Source organism: Pelmatolapia mariae, linkage group LG16_19 (genome assembly GCF_036321145.2).
Source record: "Pelmatolapia mariae isolate MD_Pm_ZW linkage group LG16_19, Pm_UMD_F_2, whole genome shotgun sequence".
Classification (NCBI taxonomy): Eukaryota; Metazoa; Chordata; class Actinopteri; order Cichliformes; family Cichlidae; genus Pelmatolapia; species Pelmatolapia mariae.
This window is the reverse complement of record NC_086241.1, coordinates 45,679,349-45,695,862: the sequence shown is the minus strand read 5'-3', so window position 1 is coordinate 45,695,862 and position 16,514 is coordinate 45,679,349. Positions and strand designations below refer to the sequence as shown.

The following is a 16,514-nucleotide window of genomic DNA, read 5'->3' as shown; positions in this document are numbered from 1 at the left end:
AAAGAAACCATCAAACCAACAAAATGGTTATTCTGAATTTTTCGTTTAAGTTATGTGTAATCAGCACCATAATATTACCACTTATTACTATATATATATATATATATATATATATATAGTTTTATTTTGAAGGGCCGTTCTTGTTGTTAAATAGATTACTGTAAGTTTCGCGCCCCTTAGCACGCGCTGCTGGTACTGCATTTTTTATGCTTGAATTTACAGCATGAGGCGCAAGTAAGCGTCGGGCCTATGCTCTGCAGTGTTGGTATTGGTTATCATAAAGCACTGATAAGGAATTTGGACAAAAACTGAATGTGAGCGGAGAGTTTCCCATTAAACGGAATCACAGTGATGTGGCTGTAACAACCCTTCTTACAAAGGAACCACACAACTTTTCTTGCAATTCTGTGATTTTGATTCTTTCTCTTTTTTAGGAACCAAACTAATGTTGATATTTAGAATAAACTTTTTCTCTATATACCTCAATTAGCGTGAAGCATTTGGAGATTTTAAGCCACCCCTATGATTAGAGTCCAGCGAGACAATGTGCAGTTATTTCACAGCCATCATAGCCACCTTCCTGCTATTCTAGGTTTTGCCTGTATAGTCATCTCATATTAGCTTGAGCACTTCAGCCACTCTGTCACTGTTATTGTCCATATTTGACACATTTTCGACGGAAATCTTTGAAATTTGTATTTACGTATCAAACACTAGGTATAATGTTGAACACTACACCACTGTTCATAAAGCAAACAAAGACTTATCCTGAATATATGCTGTAAAGATAAAAAGGGACGGGGAAATGTGAAATGTCATTAAAAAAAACAGACGGGAGACTCCGGGGTCAGCTACTTCCTACGGTTGTTTTTTTGAAAGGACCGGTTGGATCCTCGCTCTGCAGCCGACCAATCGGAAGTTAGTATTTTTCGCGCTGGTTGGCCTGAGAGTTTGAGTTTCCCGCAAGCTTTTGATTCGACTTGAATGAAATCCTTCGCTTTACATGATGAATACGGGTATTCTTTCCCTTTAACCACCGAGAGGAGATTCAGCAGGTAACTAGAAAGATGCTGTCTTTCATGTTATTGTCAATCCGGGAAAATCAGGCTGGTTGCGTTTTTGCTAGTGCAGTTATCCGGGTCGACCATCCATTTTAGCAAGAGATGACTTGCTAGTTAGCCATCTATGCTAACGTTAAATGTGCAGTTTGACTTGGCTTCAATGGTTCACTGGGGCTAGCTTTGGCTAGCACTGTTAGCTTTTTGAAACAAGCTGTCATGGCGCCTGCAAAATAAATTTAGAAGTGAAACAAAAGCAGAACATTTTAAACGATTTACCGCCAATGTGCAACTATGCCGCCACGTAGGTATTTGCCTATTTGGTTTAATCGGATAGCAAGTAAGCTGATGGCTTAAGCGTCTTGATGGCGGCTTTGTCTATTTGCTGGAATCCGGTGTAATGGCTGACTGTAGTGATGACAGAGATGCGGTTGTACGCTGTATGAAAATGCTTGACCGCCTGTCCATGGATGTGATCCATGAGATTCCCTCATCGTGGCTTCCGCTTCAGGAAATAGCCAGGGCCTTTTTCTTGCATGACATTATAGAGAAGTCCGCTTGGCAAAATAGGTAGCCTACGCTCGCCGGCGGAACACTTTAACGTAACGCTAATGTTTAACGTACAGACGGAGCGCTCGTTAAAACCGCTTGCGTTAACTAAGACAGCTTCAGTCGTCCTGCAGTTACACTGCAACGAACGAGCACATTACTGTCACAGTGTAGGGCAATAGACAATATGGTTTAGCTTTGTACAAAGGGTGGTATGGATTAAATTCCAGCAATTATTCGCACTCCCAGTTGCACTGCTCTGTATGTCAGCTGCTTCCATTTCCGCGGCTTTTCTAGCCGGTAATGCGGTCGTTACGCGGCACAGCCAGCCGTCCGCTCATTGGACATTCGCTGCATGCGGTGGTGCCTGCAGGCTGATTCTCCATACTACTTTGCCACAGTCTGCAGCTAGCAGCTAGCAGCTAGCGAGTCATTTTCCAGGAGAAAGCCAACTTAAAATTATCGCGGTAAGAGAGTTTTCATGCCGCCAAGTGGGTTTAGTTCGCATGCATGGCTATAATCAAGGATAGGCTTGACCTGACCTCACTCTCATTAGTTGTTATTGGGTGGAGGATGAATAGATAAATATATAGATATCGTTTCATTAAACACAGTTATTGCTGCTTCAGACTTCTGGTCAATCGAGTCGCTCTACTTTCTTGTAAAAGCATCCGAAACTACAAGGCTAGAACATTCCGTGACAGGTGCAGTATTCTGTGTCCCCTCCCAGCTTTCTATTCAAGCTCGCTGGAGCAAGTGAGTGCCATTTTGTAAAATGTGTAACGTTGTGCTTATTGGAGTCATGTCTCAGAATGCAGTTTAGCAAATTGAAAGAATCAGAAGCATACCCACACACAAATACTGGATAATATTGTTTTCTGATTGAACCTGTGGAATAAGACGTTTTTATCTCTGAGAATGCATCAAGACGTTTTTATGTGTCACCTGTTCCCTTGTAGCTCAGTGACCCTGGAGGGGGTTAGAAGTGATGGATAGCAAAGGTAGCTCCCTGCCTTCAATGCCCGAACCAGCCAATCCGATCAGCATGAAGCAACCACCGGAGTCCCTCAGTGTACGGAAAGGTCGAGGGGATATGAGTAGTGACCCGACTATGCTAATGGACAAAGCTGCTGCACAGCTGGCTGCCACACTACAAGACAGCGTTCTTCAGAAGATGGCTGGCCATAACAACCACAGTCACGACAGGCTCAAAGACCTCACCTCCCGCATGCTCAACGGTGACCAAGACTCGCTGCCCGAGCTTTGTACCCCTGAGCCACCTATGTTCAGGGGTGCCGAAGCGCCTGCCACAAATGGCACCCATCAGCACAACTGTACTCCTCACACTGAAGCTGAACTAACAGTAACGATACCCCAAGTGGTCACGCAGCCGTTATTTGAGCCATGTTGTGCCAATGGGACCAGTTTGGCCACAGCCGCTGAAGGTACTATATCTGGAACCGATGAGAGGCAGGATATGAAGAAAAGGAGGGGGCGAACTGTCAAACCAAATCCTCAAACAAACTTAAATCCCTCTGACATCCAAGTGGAGCCTCCTGGCCACACAAACATTGTGGAGGGAACTGAAGAGACTGATGAGGTTTTACTTTTATTCTTACCTTTTTAAGTGCTACTTAACCCCTAAGTGCAGTGTAGTATACTGCAATATGCTGAGAGATGGTACAGTTAATCTAACAGACTGTATTACATTAAAAGTAGAAACTTTTCAGCTATTAACGATGTGTTGGGAAAATAATCATTTCTTACAAAAGTTTGTATTTATTGAGTAACTGTCTTTCTTTCTCTTGTGCAGCCTGAGAACAGGTCAGAGTTGAAAGAGGAAGTAAAGGAACAGGCTCCTTTGGTGAGCCGCTTCTCCGTTGGGGATCTGGTTTGGACAAAGGTGTCAGGATACCCCTGGTGGCCCTGCATGGTGACCACAGACCCAGAACTGAACAATCACTTTAAACAGAAACAGAAAAGTGAGAAACTCACGGCCACCTGCACGATTTTAACATATCTTGGAAAATTAATTTATGGTTTTATTGATTTGTCCATTTTGTTTTTCAACAGCCAATGGGAGGTCAGGTCTCCTTTACCACGTGCAGTATTTTGGAGATGCCCCAGAGAGAGGCTACATCTTTGAGAAGAACATGGTGTCCTTCACTGGTGAGGATCAATACCAAGAGCTTAGTCGGAGCAACAAACAGCCGGCCTCCCGTATCAACCATAAAAAGGTATGTCTGCTGCTGCCGCCGTCTTTTGGTTTTTTCCCCTTTATGTGCCGTCTCTGTGTGTTGGCTGTGTAGCAAATGTGGTGTGCCGTTATAAGAAACATGTTACTTTGACGCAATTTTGAAACACTGAATTTCCTCAAACTGTTTTGTTAGTTTCACTTTGTTCAGGTTTGGGGTTTAGAAAATCTTTTACCTTAATATCACTTCATTACAAAACCAGTCTTAATTCCACTTAGAGCTCTTTTTCTCACAAACAAAATGCTAACAAAGAAATTATGTCTGCATCTCATAAGTTTGTGGAAAGAGGCCTTTTTTTAGGCTTTTTTTTTCTACTTGTTGTAAAGTTGAATATCACTGCTGTAATGTGTCACCTGTAACTTGGCTCATTCCTCTACTTGTCCCACAGACAACTCCCTCTGTGCCGCGTAAACTCCAGGCTCAGTGGAACATGGGCATCATTCAGGCCAAGGAGGCACTCGACATGTCCCTGGATGCTCGCATGGCCAACTTTGGATTTCTGTATGACGACGACGGGCCTCATCTGAACCTCCACATCTTGGAGAAGTTAAAGCCGGAACAAAGCAACAAGCTGAACCAGAAAGCAGAGAACAGGCTTAGCCCAGATCTCCCCCTCCAACCGGTGGGTACTGCCACTCTGCCACAATTTGTTCCACAAACAATACAAAAGCTCAATTTTTATGCTGGTGTAAAAGAAATGATAAACCTGAATCATCAGGTTGTTGAAACCTAAAACAGAGAGCTGTGCTGATCTGTGATTAGTCAGTATTTTAACTGTAAGTTCTTAGAAATGCCGTGTTAAGCGCATGTTCTAAAGACGTGTAATACTGTAATCATGCTTTAAGTCTGACAAATTGTATAGCATCATTACATACATTAAAAACATTTGTTTTCTGCAGAATTCCTCAAAATCTGTATCAGGTAAACAAGGTAAACCAGTTGTACCTCAGAAGAAAAAGAGAATATCCAAACCGGGTCACTCTCCCACCAAGACAGCGAGGAGAAAGAAAACGTCTGCAGCGGACAACACTTCAGAGCCCGTGAAGAAGGGGAAAACAAAGGAGGTCTCTTCAACAAATGATGTTTCAGAAGTGGCCTCACTTCCAGTTTCAGTTCCAGGTTGGTTGAAAGATGAAGACCTCGCAGCAGATCGACGCTAGCCACTAATTGAGTTTTGGTCGAATTTGACCTTAGCTGGCGTATAATTACCAAAGCTGTGGAGTGTCATGCTTTAAACTGCTTCTTGTGACTAATAGAAAAGCAGAGTGGCTGGTTTATGGCAACCCGTTTATCATCAGGAGGCTGAAGCTTAAAAATGCTGCAAAGTTTTTAGCAGGAGCCACTGATGTTACAGGGACTGAAAGTATGCTAGCGCTAAAATGACCACAACAGTCGTGCATGTAGCAAAGGTCAAGGCAGCTTCCGTATTATTCCTAAATTCATTTTAAATTAATAAAATGAGTCATTGGAAGGAAGCCAACCAAACTGACATTCATTTTCTTTTTAGTGAAAAAGGAACGAAAGAAGAAGAAAAGGCCGTTAACAGATGCTGTGGCAGACAAGGATCAGCAGTCTAAAAAGAGATCCAAACCAAGCAAAGATACTCAAAAACAGGTGAGTTTCTTTGTCAGTCACAAGTCTAAGAATTTTTTAACACTTTGTTCAGAAGAAACTTTTCCCTGGAGAAACTGAATTATTCTCTTGGCATTTATGAATACTGAAAACTCAACATGTTTTGTATCTAACATGGACATTAAGCGCTTTGTGATAAACAACATACTGAGCAAACGTTTACTTTTTTAGGCTTCGACTTCAGAAGGACCGGCGAAAAAGCGGAGAAGGTGGACAAAGAAAACCGACGTAAAGGATGCAAAAGAACCCAGGAAACATCTGAAGAAGTCAAAAAGTCCCCTGACTGGTAAAAAAAAAAAAAAAAAAATGATATTACTCTATATTTGTTTGACTGCTCTTTTAAATTCACATCTTTGTGGATTTGTTGAGTCTTAGCTGCTTTGAGTCTTGGAATATATTGAAGTTAAAGTCCAGATATTTTGATGGTACGCAGATGACCAAGAGGCAGAGAAACCAAAGCGCAAGAGAAAAAGGAAACAGGATGGAATGAATCAGGCCACACCCTCCAAGGCAAAGAAGAGGCGTTCCTCCCCGTGTCCTGATCCCGAGGTGAGGGGATGTAACAGCTGGTGGTACTAATGTGAAAAGGTTTCTCCAGTAATTCAAGTTGTTGTCATGATTGACGTTTCTTTTTGTCTTTACTCTTTATAGAGAGGTCAGCCATGTTGGCAATTAGTTTAGCTTGTTATTCAGATAAGAAGCAAATTTAGAGGCTTTAGTATGAATGGTACAGCTGTAGCTAACTGGCACTGTCTTATTCAGAGTTCATCACACGTTGTTTGCTGCAGGGTTCTGGGAGTGAAGGACGCCCTGAATCTCCGAGTGACAGCTTAGACGGGACAAAGAAGGGTGAACGCAAAAAAGAGTTTGTCTGTCAGGTGCGTCTGCTGTTTGTTTGAAACGAGTCGGTATTAAAGCTCACTCAGTTCACTCAGCTTTAGTTTAAATCTGTGTGCGTGTGTTTTTCCTCTAGATGTGTGAGCAGGCTGGTGAGGACCTGGTGCCCTGTGAGGGTCAGTGCTGCGGGATGTTCCACCTCCACTGTCTCGATCAGACTCTCAAACCTGACGACAAGCTGTTGTGTCAGGAGTGTAGCACAGGTGAGCAGAACAGAAGCGGCGTTAATAGTGGAGCAGAAGAAGACTGTTTATGGTAACACAATAATTCTGTTCCCGTTGCTGATTCTTTCTTCTCTTTAGGAATTCACTCGTGTTTCATTTGTAAGAAGTTGGAGGGTGAGGTCCGGCGCTGCCACGTCCCACACTGCGGCAAATTTTACCACGAAGCGTGTGTCCGCCTCAACACCCTCACGGTGTTTGACAACAAGGGCTTCCGGTGCCCGCTACACACCTGCCTGAGCTGCCACTACGGCTGCCGCACAAAGCACAAGTCCAACAAAGGTAGGCTCTCATCAGGACATTTTAGGTCGCGGAGGCGGAGCTTGGTGTATTTGTAAAATTTGTACGTGAAGGCAGTTATAAATTGTTGGTTTCCTTGATTCTGAACCTCGTACCAGTTAATTAACTAGTATTACTGTGTTACTTGGAAAGTTGATATTAGTACAATTGATTGATTTCTGTTGCAGGTTTGGTCTTACATTGAATTAAAGTGTTATAACAGTGTCATTAAGAAAAAGTCTTAAATGTAAGACTTTGCCTTGCTTATTTGTGGAACCCCAGTTATCTCCAGTTTGTAACAGTTACCACTATATATAAAATTTCAGTTTCATGTAAAATGGTTTATGACTAACCTTTCACAGGAATAAACAAGTAAGTGAATACCTACCACTTCTGTTTGAGGTCATCGGTTATCAGTAGAGTCCTTGTCCGTGTTTACAAAGGTATCCATTCAGGGTTTCGTTTGTGCCCTTCTGGCGCTTTGGGTCACTGAGTTCACTGACTTCACCGTATGTTTGTGTAACCTGGTCCCGCTCTCTGCGCTGCAGGCAGGTTGATGCGATGCCTTCGATGCCCAGTAGCGTACCACATCGGCGATCAGTGTGTGGCTGCAGGAAGTGAGATGATCACCAACACTGCCATCATCTGCACCAACCACTTCAACGCCAAGAAGGGCTACAGCCACCACAGTCATGTCAATGTCAGCTGGTGCTTCGTCTGCTCCAAAGGTTCGCAGCAGCTGCTCACCTCTTCACACAGGGCTGTTACTAAAAGCTCCAGACTGATTGGTTTTAAGAGACTTGTATGCAGTTAAAATTAAACATCGTACTAGTCAGTTTTACATAAAGCTACATTTCAGTACTGAATGACATATTTATAGCTCACTAAACCTTCCATACACGGTAAACTGCTTCTCCCATACTGCTTGAAAACTCTGGTATGCCTTCAGTTTCTTTTTTCCCTTTTTGTGTCTTTAATGTTGTGACTGGCTTGTTTTTTTTTTATTTTTTGTATTTTTTTTATGTCTGATCACAATCCAAACAGACCTTCTCACTTAAACTTAAAGATGGAGGTCAAATGTGGAGCCATTAATCCCAGGCTGCTATTACTGAAAATCAGAAAATGTTGAACTGCAGCAGCTCAAGTTTTTTTTTTTTTCCCTTCCCTTTCCCTCAGCCAGTTTTGACGTGTTGTTGTGTGGGAGTGTGTGAGATGAGCGGACTGAAACAGAGAAAGAAAGTTTGTCTTTATTAGCTACAATATTGTATCCTGCAGAAATGTCTCACAGTGAGCTCACTAGCTCTTTTCACGTATCTCAGTTTCACAACCCAGCTAGCTATATGCTCTGTTTTAGGCTATATTAACAAGTGTGTAGGTAGGAACTTTCTTTATCTGAGAGTCAAGCTAAACATTTGTTTTAATGTGCTTTTTTTTTTTTTTTTTTTTAATAAATCAGCACAGTACAGATTATACTTTGAGACTTTGTTTACAGCATGTTGCTTCTGAGTGACAGGCGTGTGTTAAAGACCTGGATGATTTCTACTTTCCTGCTTCTAAATTCAGATAAAACGGGTTATTTGTACCCAGCCTTAAAAATCCTTTGAATTACTGTGTCTAACCAGATACTTAATCACTTAAGCCTCCATAATTGAAATAATTGTTGGTCAGGATGTGTCCTTCCCCATGCTCATTAAACAGATATGTGGGAAGAGTATTTGTGCAGTATCTCTAGAATTGGAAACATGCTTTCTCAAAGCGATGGTGACAAACGACTTTGGTTCAAAATGCTGCAGCGAGAGTACTGACAGGACTAGAAAGCGAGAGCTGGCTTCTCTTCATTGGCTCCTTCACCTCACGTAAAAGGTCTTGAATAATTTAAAACTAGAATGGGGGGCGCAGCCTTCAGCTCTGGTTCCCTCTTCTGTGGAACCAGCTCCCAGTTAGGATTCAGGGGACAGAAACCTTCTCAACTTTTAGGATTCAAACTTTCCTTTTTGATCAGGTGACTCTAAACCATCCTTTAAATATGCTGCAGTAAGGTTGGGCTTGTCATCCTACAGTGTATTGCACCTTGAGGCCACTGCTGTGAACTGGCAGTACATAAATAAAATGTAATTGAATTTGTAAGTAAGCATCTAAAGTACTGGTCACCCATCTAAAGTTGTCCTTGTGTTGCAGGGGGACAGCTGTTGTGCTGTGAGTCCTGCCCGGCAGCTTTTCACCCTGACTGCCTGAATATCGCTATGCCGGATGGGAGCTGGTTCTGCAACGACTGCCGAGCCGGAAAGAAACCCAAGTACAGGGACATCATCTGGGTCAAACTGGGAACATACCGGTAAGGGAATTGGGATGCAAGGGTATCTTTTTACCTTCCATATCTTTGAGCTAAATCGGTAAGTTATACATTTGTTGCATCTATCTTTCTCTTGTCCTCCTGAGATGGTGGCCAGCAGAGATCCACCACCCAAGAAACATTCCCACCAACATCCAGCATCTTCGACACGAGATCGGAGAGTTCCCAGTCTTCTTCTTTGGCTCCAAGGATTACTTCTGGACTCACCAGGGCAGAGTATTTCCCTACATGGAAGGCGACAGGGGAAGCAAACATCAGAGGAATGGAATTGGCAAAGTCTTCAAGAATGGTGAAGATCGCCTCTACTGTCTGCATCCTTTAAACTTTTTCCCTAATTAAGTAATTAATCAGTTTTAAAATAAGCTTAAAGGGGATCATACCAATCAGATTTGGTTTCAAGCCACTCATCATTATAAAAAAGCTTCTCTTTTCAAGCTTTGTGTTAACAGATGTAATTAAATGATGGGTTTTTGCCAAAAGCTGCAGCTTCCACATTAACTTCTTCAGGTTTTGCTGTAGTTTTAATGCTTTACAAAAATCCAGAAAATGGCTTTCATGTCCAGTTGACCTTGTCTGTGTTTTTATAATGTAACAGATGCTGTCATAATTAAAAAAAAAAAAAAAAAAAAAAAAAACAATGTGTATTTTTTAGCTAGATGTGCTCATACTCTGTTCTGTTTTGTCTTCCTCAGCTCTGCTGGAGGCCGAAACTCGATTTAAGGAGATAAAGATAAAGCGAGAGGCTAAGGAAGCGCAGGAGAACAGCCGTAAACCTCCCCCATATAAATTTATCAAGGTGTGAAATGTCTTTGTTATGTCTAAGCACCTGTCCACAAGTACAGGGGCATTTTGGCAAATGTAGAGTTACATGATTGCTGATTGGTGTCAGTTTTACATTTTCATGTTGTTAGAGATTTTTCAAAATAAAAGCAGAAAAACTCCCCATTTAAATACAAAAAGAATGGCTGTTTATGAGTTGATGTAGCTTAAATGCACCTGTGCATGTAAGGTGTGCTGTATCTTAAAAATGAGTGAATGATGAACTTTGCTTTTCCTTTCCATAATGGGGTATAAAGCATGTTCTTTCACATTTTATTTTGTTATAAAAAAAATTTAATCTCCCCCCCCCCCCCCCCCCCCCCCCCCTTTAGGTCAACAAACCTGTCGGCAAGGTTCAGGTGTACACCGCAGACATTTCTGAGATCCCCAAATGTAACTGCAAGCCATCTGGCGAGCGGCCGTGTGGGTTTGAGTCAGAGTGCTTGAACCGCATGCTGCAATACGAGTGCCACCCTCAGGTGTGTCCCAGTGGGGAGCGCTGCTGTAACCAGGACTTCACCAAACGTCTGTATCCAGAGACCAAGATTATCAAGACCCCTGGCAAAGGTTGGGGCCTGATCTGCCTGCGCGACATCAAGAAGGTGAGAAGCTTTCTTGCACTGACGTGTTCTCGCTTGAAGTATCTTATTTGTCCATTTCATTAAAACTGCTTAAAGATGCTGCCCGTGAAAGCTCAGGGCCTGTATTCATCATGACGTTGCCCAAAAATACTCACGCCGTAGCTCTGCAGACCCGCCCAGATTATACAAGTAACACGATATCTCTGGTTTCTGGTCTGATTGGTTTCTGATCGTTTCTCGAACAGGGTGAGTTTGTGAACGAGTACATTGGAGAGCTGATCGACGAGGAGGAGTGCAGGGCGAGAATCAAATACGCCCATGAAAACAACATAACCGACTTCTACATGCTCACCATTGACAAGGTTGGTAACGACCGCTTATCGAGAAAGCCCAGCACGCCCTGCGGGTGGGCTGTTTGCGCTCCTCACAGTGTTAGGGTGCCGACTTCTCGGTAGCGGTGCCATTTCCACGTGGAGCTAGATCAACAGATTGGTATTGCATTGGGAATGTTGCATGACAGACAGCTGTAACATTACAGTAGTCAATACTACAAATGCAACTCGACTGCAAAATCTGTTAAGTGGGAAATGGAAGTGTAGCTGAGTTGTGGATGTGCATCAGTTATAAACTGTTAAGGTGCTGCAAATGACTGACTGTGACCATCTGTTTGTGACGGTAAGGACCGAATCATCGACGCTGGCCCGAAAGGAAACTACTCTCGCTTCATGAACCACAGCTGTCAGCCCAACTGTGAGACACAGAAGTGGACGGTAAATGGTGACACACGTGTCGGCCTGTTCGCCGTCTGCGACATCCCAGCAGGTGAGAGACATTTGACTGCAAGTTTAGTCTTAAATTTAAGCAATAAATATGCTCTTATAGTATATTCTTTAATCTGTTTTTGTTTTGGTTTTTTCTCTATCACAGGCACTGAGTTGACTTTTAACTACAACCTGGATTGTCTCGGCAACGAGAAGACCGCGTGCCGCTGCGGCGCGCCCAACTGCAGCGGATTTCTTGGTGACCGACCGAAGGTGAGCTTCCAAATCCAAACAAATTCAGTACAAATCGATTGAGGGGCACTAAACTGCTTTGGTGAAGTTCCATAAGTTTGCTCACCTCTGCATTTCCTCTGTAGAACTCAAATGGCCAAACAGCTGAGCCAAAAGGAAAGAGGTTGAAGAGAAAGTATAAAAAGAGGAAATCGGAGGGAAAGAAAAAATCTGAGGACGAGTGTTTCCGCTGTGGAGACGGAGGGCAGCTGGTGCTCTGCGACAAGAAGACCTGCACCAAAGCTTATCACCTGTCCTGCCTGAACCTCACCAAGAGACCGTTCGGTAAGACTCCACAGACAGTCTGAATGCATCTGTTTATGCTATGTTAACTCCCTGTTATTATTACTCACAAATTACATGGCAGTAAGCAAACTTCACTTATTTAGTCTGTATTTTATTTTACTCCCATCAAACGAGTCTGAACTAAATGAGTCAAAACCAGGCTTTCAGAGAGGAGGGAGTCTGTTTACCCCCAGAAAAGTTGCTGCACCTGGTGACTAATCACTAAGTTTGCAGTGGAGGTGGAGATAGAGAGCTTTACTGCTTCCAGCATAAAAGGAGAAATGGGCTTCGGCTGCCTATTCTTTTTCATTTGTTTTTAGCTGTTTTTACAATAATGTGTAAAATAAAAATTTCATTATCAAAATTGATGCCTCTCGCAATGTTTAGGCCCCACATGGGCACCGTGAGGCTGTTCTTTGATGAACTGTAACTGACTGAGCTCTAGTGAAAGTGTCGTGGCTCTCCACAGGCCGCTGGGACTGCCCCTGGCATCACTGTGACGTCTGTGGGAAAAATTCTGAAGCCTTCTGCCAACTCTGCCCCAACTCTTTCTGCAAGGCTCACCAGGAGGGGGTGCTGCGTCCCTGGCCCCCCACAGGACAGCTGTGCTGTATGGAGCACGAAGAGCTGGAGGGAGGCGACAGCCACACCCAGGAAATCGACTCGGAGATGAAAACGGCCGCCGGCGTCAGTCGTGCCTCTAAAAGCTCCAAGAAGGCGGAGGGAGCAGAGGGCAAAACAAAGGGCTCCAAGAGAAAAGCCGCAGACACCTGAAGTGACCTTTCAGAGCCAAAAACACCAAACCAGACTCGGGCCCCCTTCTTCCCCATCCACATATAGTGTTTTTACAGGAACCAAGGTACTGTACATCTTTGTTATCAGGGAAAGCCGCTGATCTCTCACATGCTCAGCAATGGCTCATCGCTCAAGAGTCTTTTTGTTTTTTACCTTTGAAATTTTCAGGCTTTTTTTGTTTTGTTTGTTTTTTTCCCCTCTCCCCCCGCCTCCTCTGCATTGAGGCGAACCATCTGTGGTGAAGCACAAATCAGCAGAGCAAGCACAGGTCCGGACACTCATTCCTCCAGAAACCAAACAGCCTCTTCTCTTACTGTCAGCTTGTTGGTTTGTTTTTCCTCGTATATAACAGAAGAAATGAGCTGGCGTCTGCATTAACACTGATCCAGCCAGGACTGAAACCAAGTGCCAGTGTCACCGTCTAACTTGAACCTCAGTCGGGCCCCCTCCTCTCACTCAACACGGATTATCTTGAACAGCAGAGTTTTATAGCTTATATCTATATGTGTATATCGAAGACCAAAAGTATAATTACTGGAGTAGTGTAAGACATCACACAGGTTGCCAAATGGATTGTTTTTATTTTTATATATAGTATATATATGCCAGATGTAATATGGAACACCAAGACACTATGGATAGGCGTCAGATGACCTCTTTTGTTTTTGTAGCCATAGATGACCTGTAACTGTAGACGTGTGCTGTTGTTTTTGTTTTAGCTCAGTTTGAACTTTTTTTTTAAATAATTTTATGATTTATTATTTTTTTATTTGAGTTTATTTGTGAAACAAAGATGTTGAACAGTGTGAAGCATGTCCAGTAAATGAGGGATTACAGAAGGTATTAAAAATGAGAGCAGTCTGAAAACTGCCCTGTGACTTTAAAAAAACAACAACAAAAAAACACTACTTGGAGGATTTCCAGGTCTTAAATACTCTGTTCGATGATGAGCCACATTCTCAAAGGAATGACGGTGACTTTTCGGGTCAGTTCAGAGTCCTTAAGGTGCTCGCTCTCTCTCTCTCTCTCTCTCTCTCTCTCTCTCTCTCTCTCTCTCTCTCTCTCTCTCTCTCTCTCTCTCTCTCTCTCTCTCTCTCTCTCTCTCTCTCTCTCTTTTCTTTTTTTAAATATCCACTGTAGTGTCTGAAATCTGATCTCCGCAGATTTTAGGCTGGAGATATAATAATCCTGTCTGAAAGCCGGGCTTTTTATCGACGTAATCTGAGATTTAAAAAAAAGAAACTTTTTTTTTTTCTTTCTTTCTTTCTTTTTTAAATCCTCCGGAGGTTTTTGTCTCAGAACTGCAGTCCGGTTATTATTTAACACTCACACTGGCAGACGACAGCACACTGGCTAACGTAATGCATCTTAATATTTGACGTGTACTTTTGTCGCATTTAACGATGAGCCCTGAGGGCTACGTGTCAGACACTTGGCTGAGCATAAAACTGCTAAAATACTTTGCCCGTGTTTGGCTGATGCAAGTTTCATAACCTCACCCTGCAGACGGTGTAAGGATGGGCACAGCCACCATGTCCCCCTAGTCCCAAAACGAGGCCTGAAGCTGAGGGGTTTTTCAAAATGTTGATGTTCCGATACGAGACGTGACGAGTCGCTGTCATTGGCCGATGACTGCCAGCGTTTGCTGAGGTCACAGAGTGAGGGAGCTCAGTGCTTCTGTTAGATTGTGCAGCATTTCACTAGAATGCCTAAAAGCAAGTCCTGATATTTGTGCAGGGGGGAGTCTCTGCATTTTCCTTCTGCACCGGAAAGCATCAGCCAAGCCACCAACACCCTCACCCCACCCACCCAATTTTTATTTTTTTCCCCTGAAGGTGTTAAAACAGCGTTCCCACAGGTGTATCTTCATGTATGTAATGATTTTCTTTTATTTAAAGTGCTGAGCTGAGCCAAGTCTGACAATATAGAGCTCTGAAACCACTGCTTCTGAAACGCGCACACACACTTGGGAGGGAAGAGCACAATCAGGTTGCTGTAATCATGTGACACCTTCACACTTTTGCCAGTTTTTGCCTGAAAAGTGCTGATTATGCTTCCTGAGCGGATTTGACGTATTTTAGGTATCGCTGCTGCTGCTCTCTTTGAGTCGGTCACGAGGCTGCAGACATTTGCTTGTGCCTTTAACTTCACATTTGTCTGACTTTAAATTCTCTCTTCCAAACAGGTCGCTTGTTTCAGCAACTTTTTTTTTTTAATCTCTTAAAAAAAAAAAAAAGACTCAGAAGCAGATTTTACTTGTATACATCCATCAGGAGGCTGTTCTCTTGTTTTTGTTTTTTCAATAACTGCACTTTTTTCTTTTTTTTTTTGGTAAAGTTTTCCCCCAGGGCATGTGACTGGGACGTGTCCAAATGTTCAGCAAGTATTTTTGACTTCCTATGTTAATGATCTTCATCCTAACCTTGATTTATTGTTCCGTTGAGTGAATGTAGTCCAACCAGTTCCTTTTTTCTTTTTTTTTTCTTTTGAAAGCACTGTAATTTCCTGTAGAGCTCAAGTGTAATGCGTGTAGGGGTTTCATTCTGTAACTACTGTCATAGTAAACCAGACTAATATGTACATAATGTATAAGTGGTAATAGTGATGCATTTATTGTAAATATACAAGTTTGTGTCCTTTTTTTTTTTTTTCTTCCTCCCCTTGATGCAGTGCTGAAACACTTTTGTGCAGGATCTCACGTCAGCTGAATCGTGCAATAAAAAGTGGTTGAACATGTATCCACCGTCTGCGTTTTTTTTTTTTTTTTTTTTTTGGTTTTTTTTGGGGTTTTTTGGTTTTTTTCTGTGTAACTGAGAGAAATAAATGTACGTCTGTTTTTACCGAGACACCAGTGTGAGATGGCACGCCTCCACATAATCCAGTCAGGAGCCAGAAGAATTGCTTTATACAGCATAAAGTCAGTTTTGGTTTGGTTTTTAATAAAGACATTCAAATCATAAATCATCTTTGGAATTTTCTAGTTGTGATGGAATTTATTTTTTTTAAGCTGCCAAGGAGATGATGAGTCAAATTTCCTCAGTGTCCAGTGTTAACGAGGAGGTTCAAAGGAATTTTGAGGTTGTTATCATCATGGGCTCATCCAGTCAGAATGTGAATGAACAGTCATCTATCTGTTGCTGTAAAGGACACACGTGGGCTGATAACTCTCAGCTGCTGCCCCATGTGGGAGTGAAAAGAGTGAGTGCAGTCCTTATATAACGTGACAGGTGAATGCAATTAAGGGCAAACTTCAAAGGTGAGAAAATGAAACAAGGTGAATCAGGTGAGGGATAGTGAGGAGAAAAGAATCTTTACAACATCCAGGTATTACAATACTACATCCCAGTGCCGACACCTTAGGCAGGTTTCTTCCTCTAACAATGGCTCTACATGGACCATGTTGACCTTCATTCACAGAACCACATTGAACTCCACTGTAGTCTGTGGACCAAGAGATGAGAAGTAATCTGATTACTGGCTTAGTTTTCTCCTTCCACCAAAATGAAGATGAGATGCCTTTGTTGCTCCTATCTTTGAAATCAGCTGTTTGTTACTTTGAAACTGTTTTAAATGGAGCACCTTTAGCAGCGATAACTTGATGTAATGTTTTTCAGTGACTTTGTGAGTTTCTCACGTCACTGTGGGGGAATGTTTGGCCCACTCTAATTGTTTCAGTTCACTGAGGTTTAGAGGTTTTCATTTATGCACAGCTCTAAGATCCTAATCATCACCTCTCCC

General features: G+C 42.7%; 1 protein-coding gene across 3 annotated transcripts; it reads left to right on the top strand.

The window, feature by feature from the left end:
- The first annotated feature begins 949 nt into the window (after positions 1-949).
- On the top strand, positions 950-15,512 carry nsd2 (nuclear receptor binding SET domain protein 2). 3 transcript variants are annotated; one of them, XM_063498966.1, is made up of 22 exons: positions 950-1,055; positions 2,567-3,207; positions 3,421-3,589; positions 3,681-3,844; positions 4,251-4,484; positions 4,762-4,981; positions 5,370-5,476; positions 5,666-5,780; positions 5,928-6,043; positions 6,283-6,372; positions 6,468-6,594; positions 6,694-6,894; positions 7,440-7,619; positions 9,070-9,226; positions 9,331-9,533; positions 9,937-10,040; positions 10,396-10,665; positions 10,890-11,006; positions 11,325-11,466; positions 11,572-11,678; positions 11,783-11,981; positions 12,451-15,512. In XM_063498966.1, the coding sequence occupies exons 2-22, from the start codon at positions 2,596-2,598 to the stop codon at positions 12,753-12,755; spliced, it is 3,939 nt and encodes a 1,312-aa protein (XP_063355036.1). In that variant the 5' UTR covers positions 950-1,055; positions 2,567-2,595; the 3' UTR covers positions 12,756-15,512. The 3 variants fall into 3 exon arrangements, with proteins under 3 accessions (XP_063355036.1, XP_063355037.1, XP_063355038.1); XM_063498967.1 differs by lacking the exon at positions 950-1,055 and adding an exon at positions 1,980-2,074; XM_063498968.1 differs by lacking the exon at positions 950-1,055 and adding an exon at positions 2,257-2,363.
- Positions 15,513-16,514: the final 1,002 nt, after the last annotated feature.

Bases quoted from the DNA above. Each gene is read 5' to 3' on its own strand.
- nsd2 (XM_063498966.1), top strand. From the start codon at position 2,596: ATGGATAGCAAAGGTAGCTCCCTGCCTTCAATGCCCGAACCAGCCAAT. The intron at 5,477-5,665 runs GTGAGTTTCTTT...TTACTTTTTTAG, and splicing joins GCAAAGATACTCAAAAACAG to GCTTCGACTTCAGAAGGACC. The intron at 11,982-12,450 runs GTAAGACTCCAC...GGCTCTCCACAG, and splicing joins CCTCACCAAGAGACCGTTCG to GCCGCTGGGACTGCCCCTGG.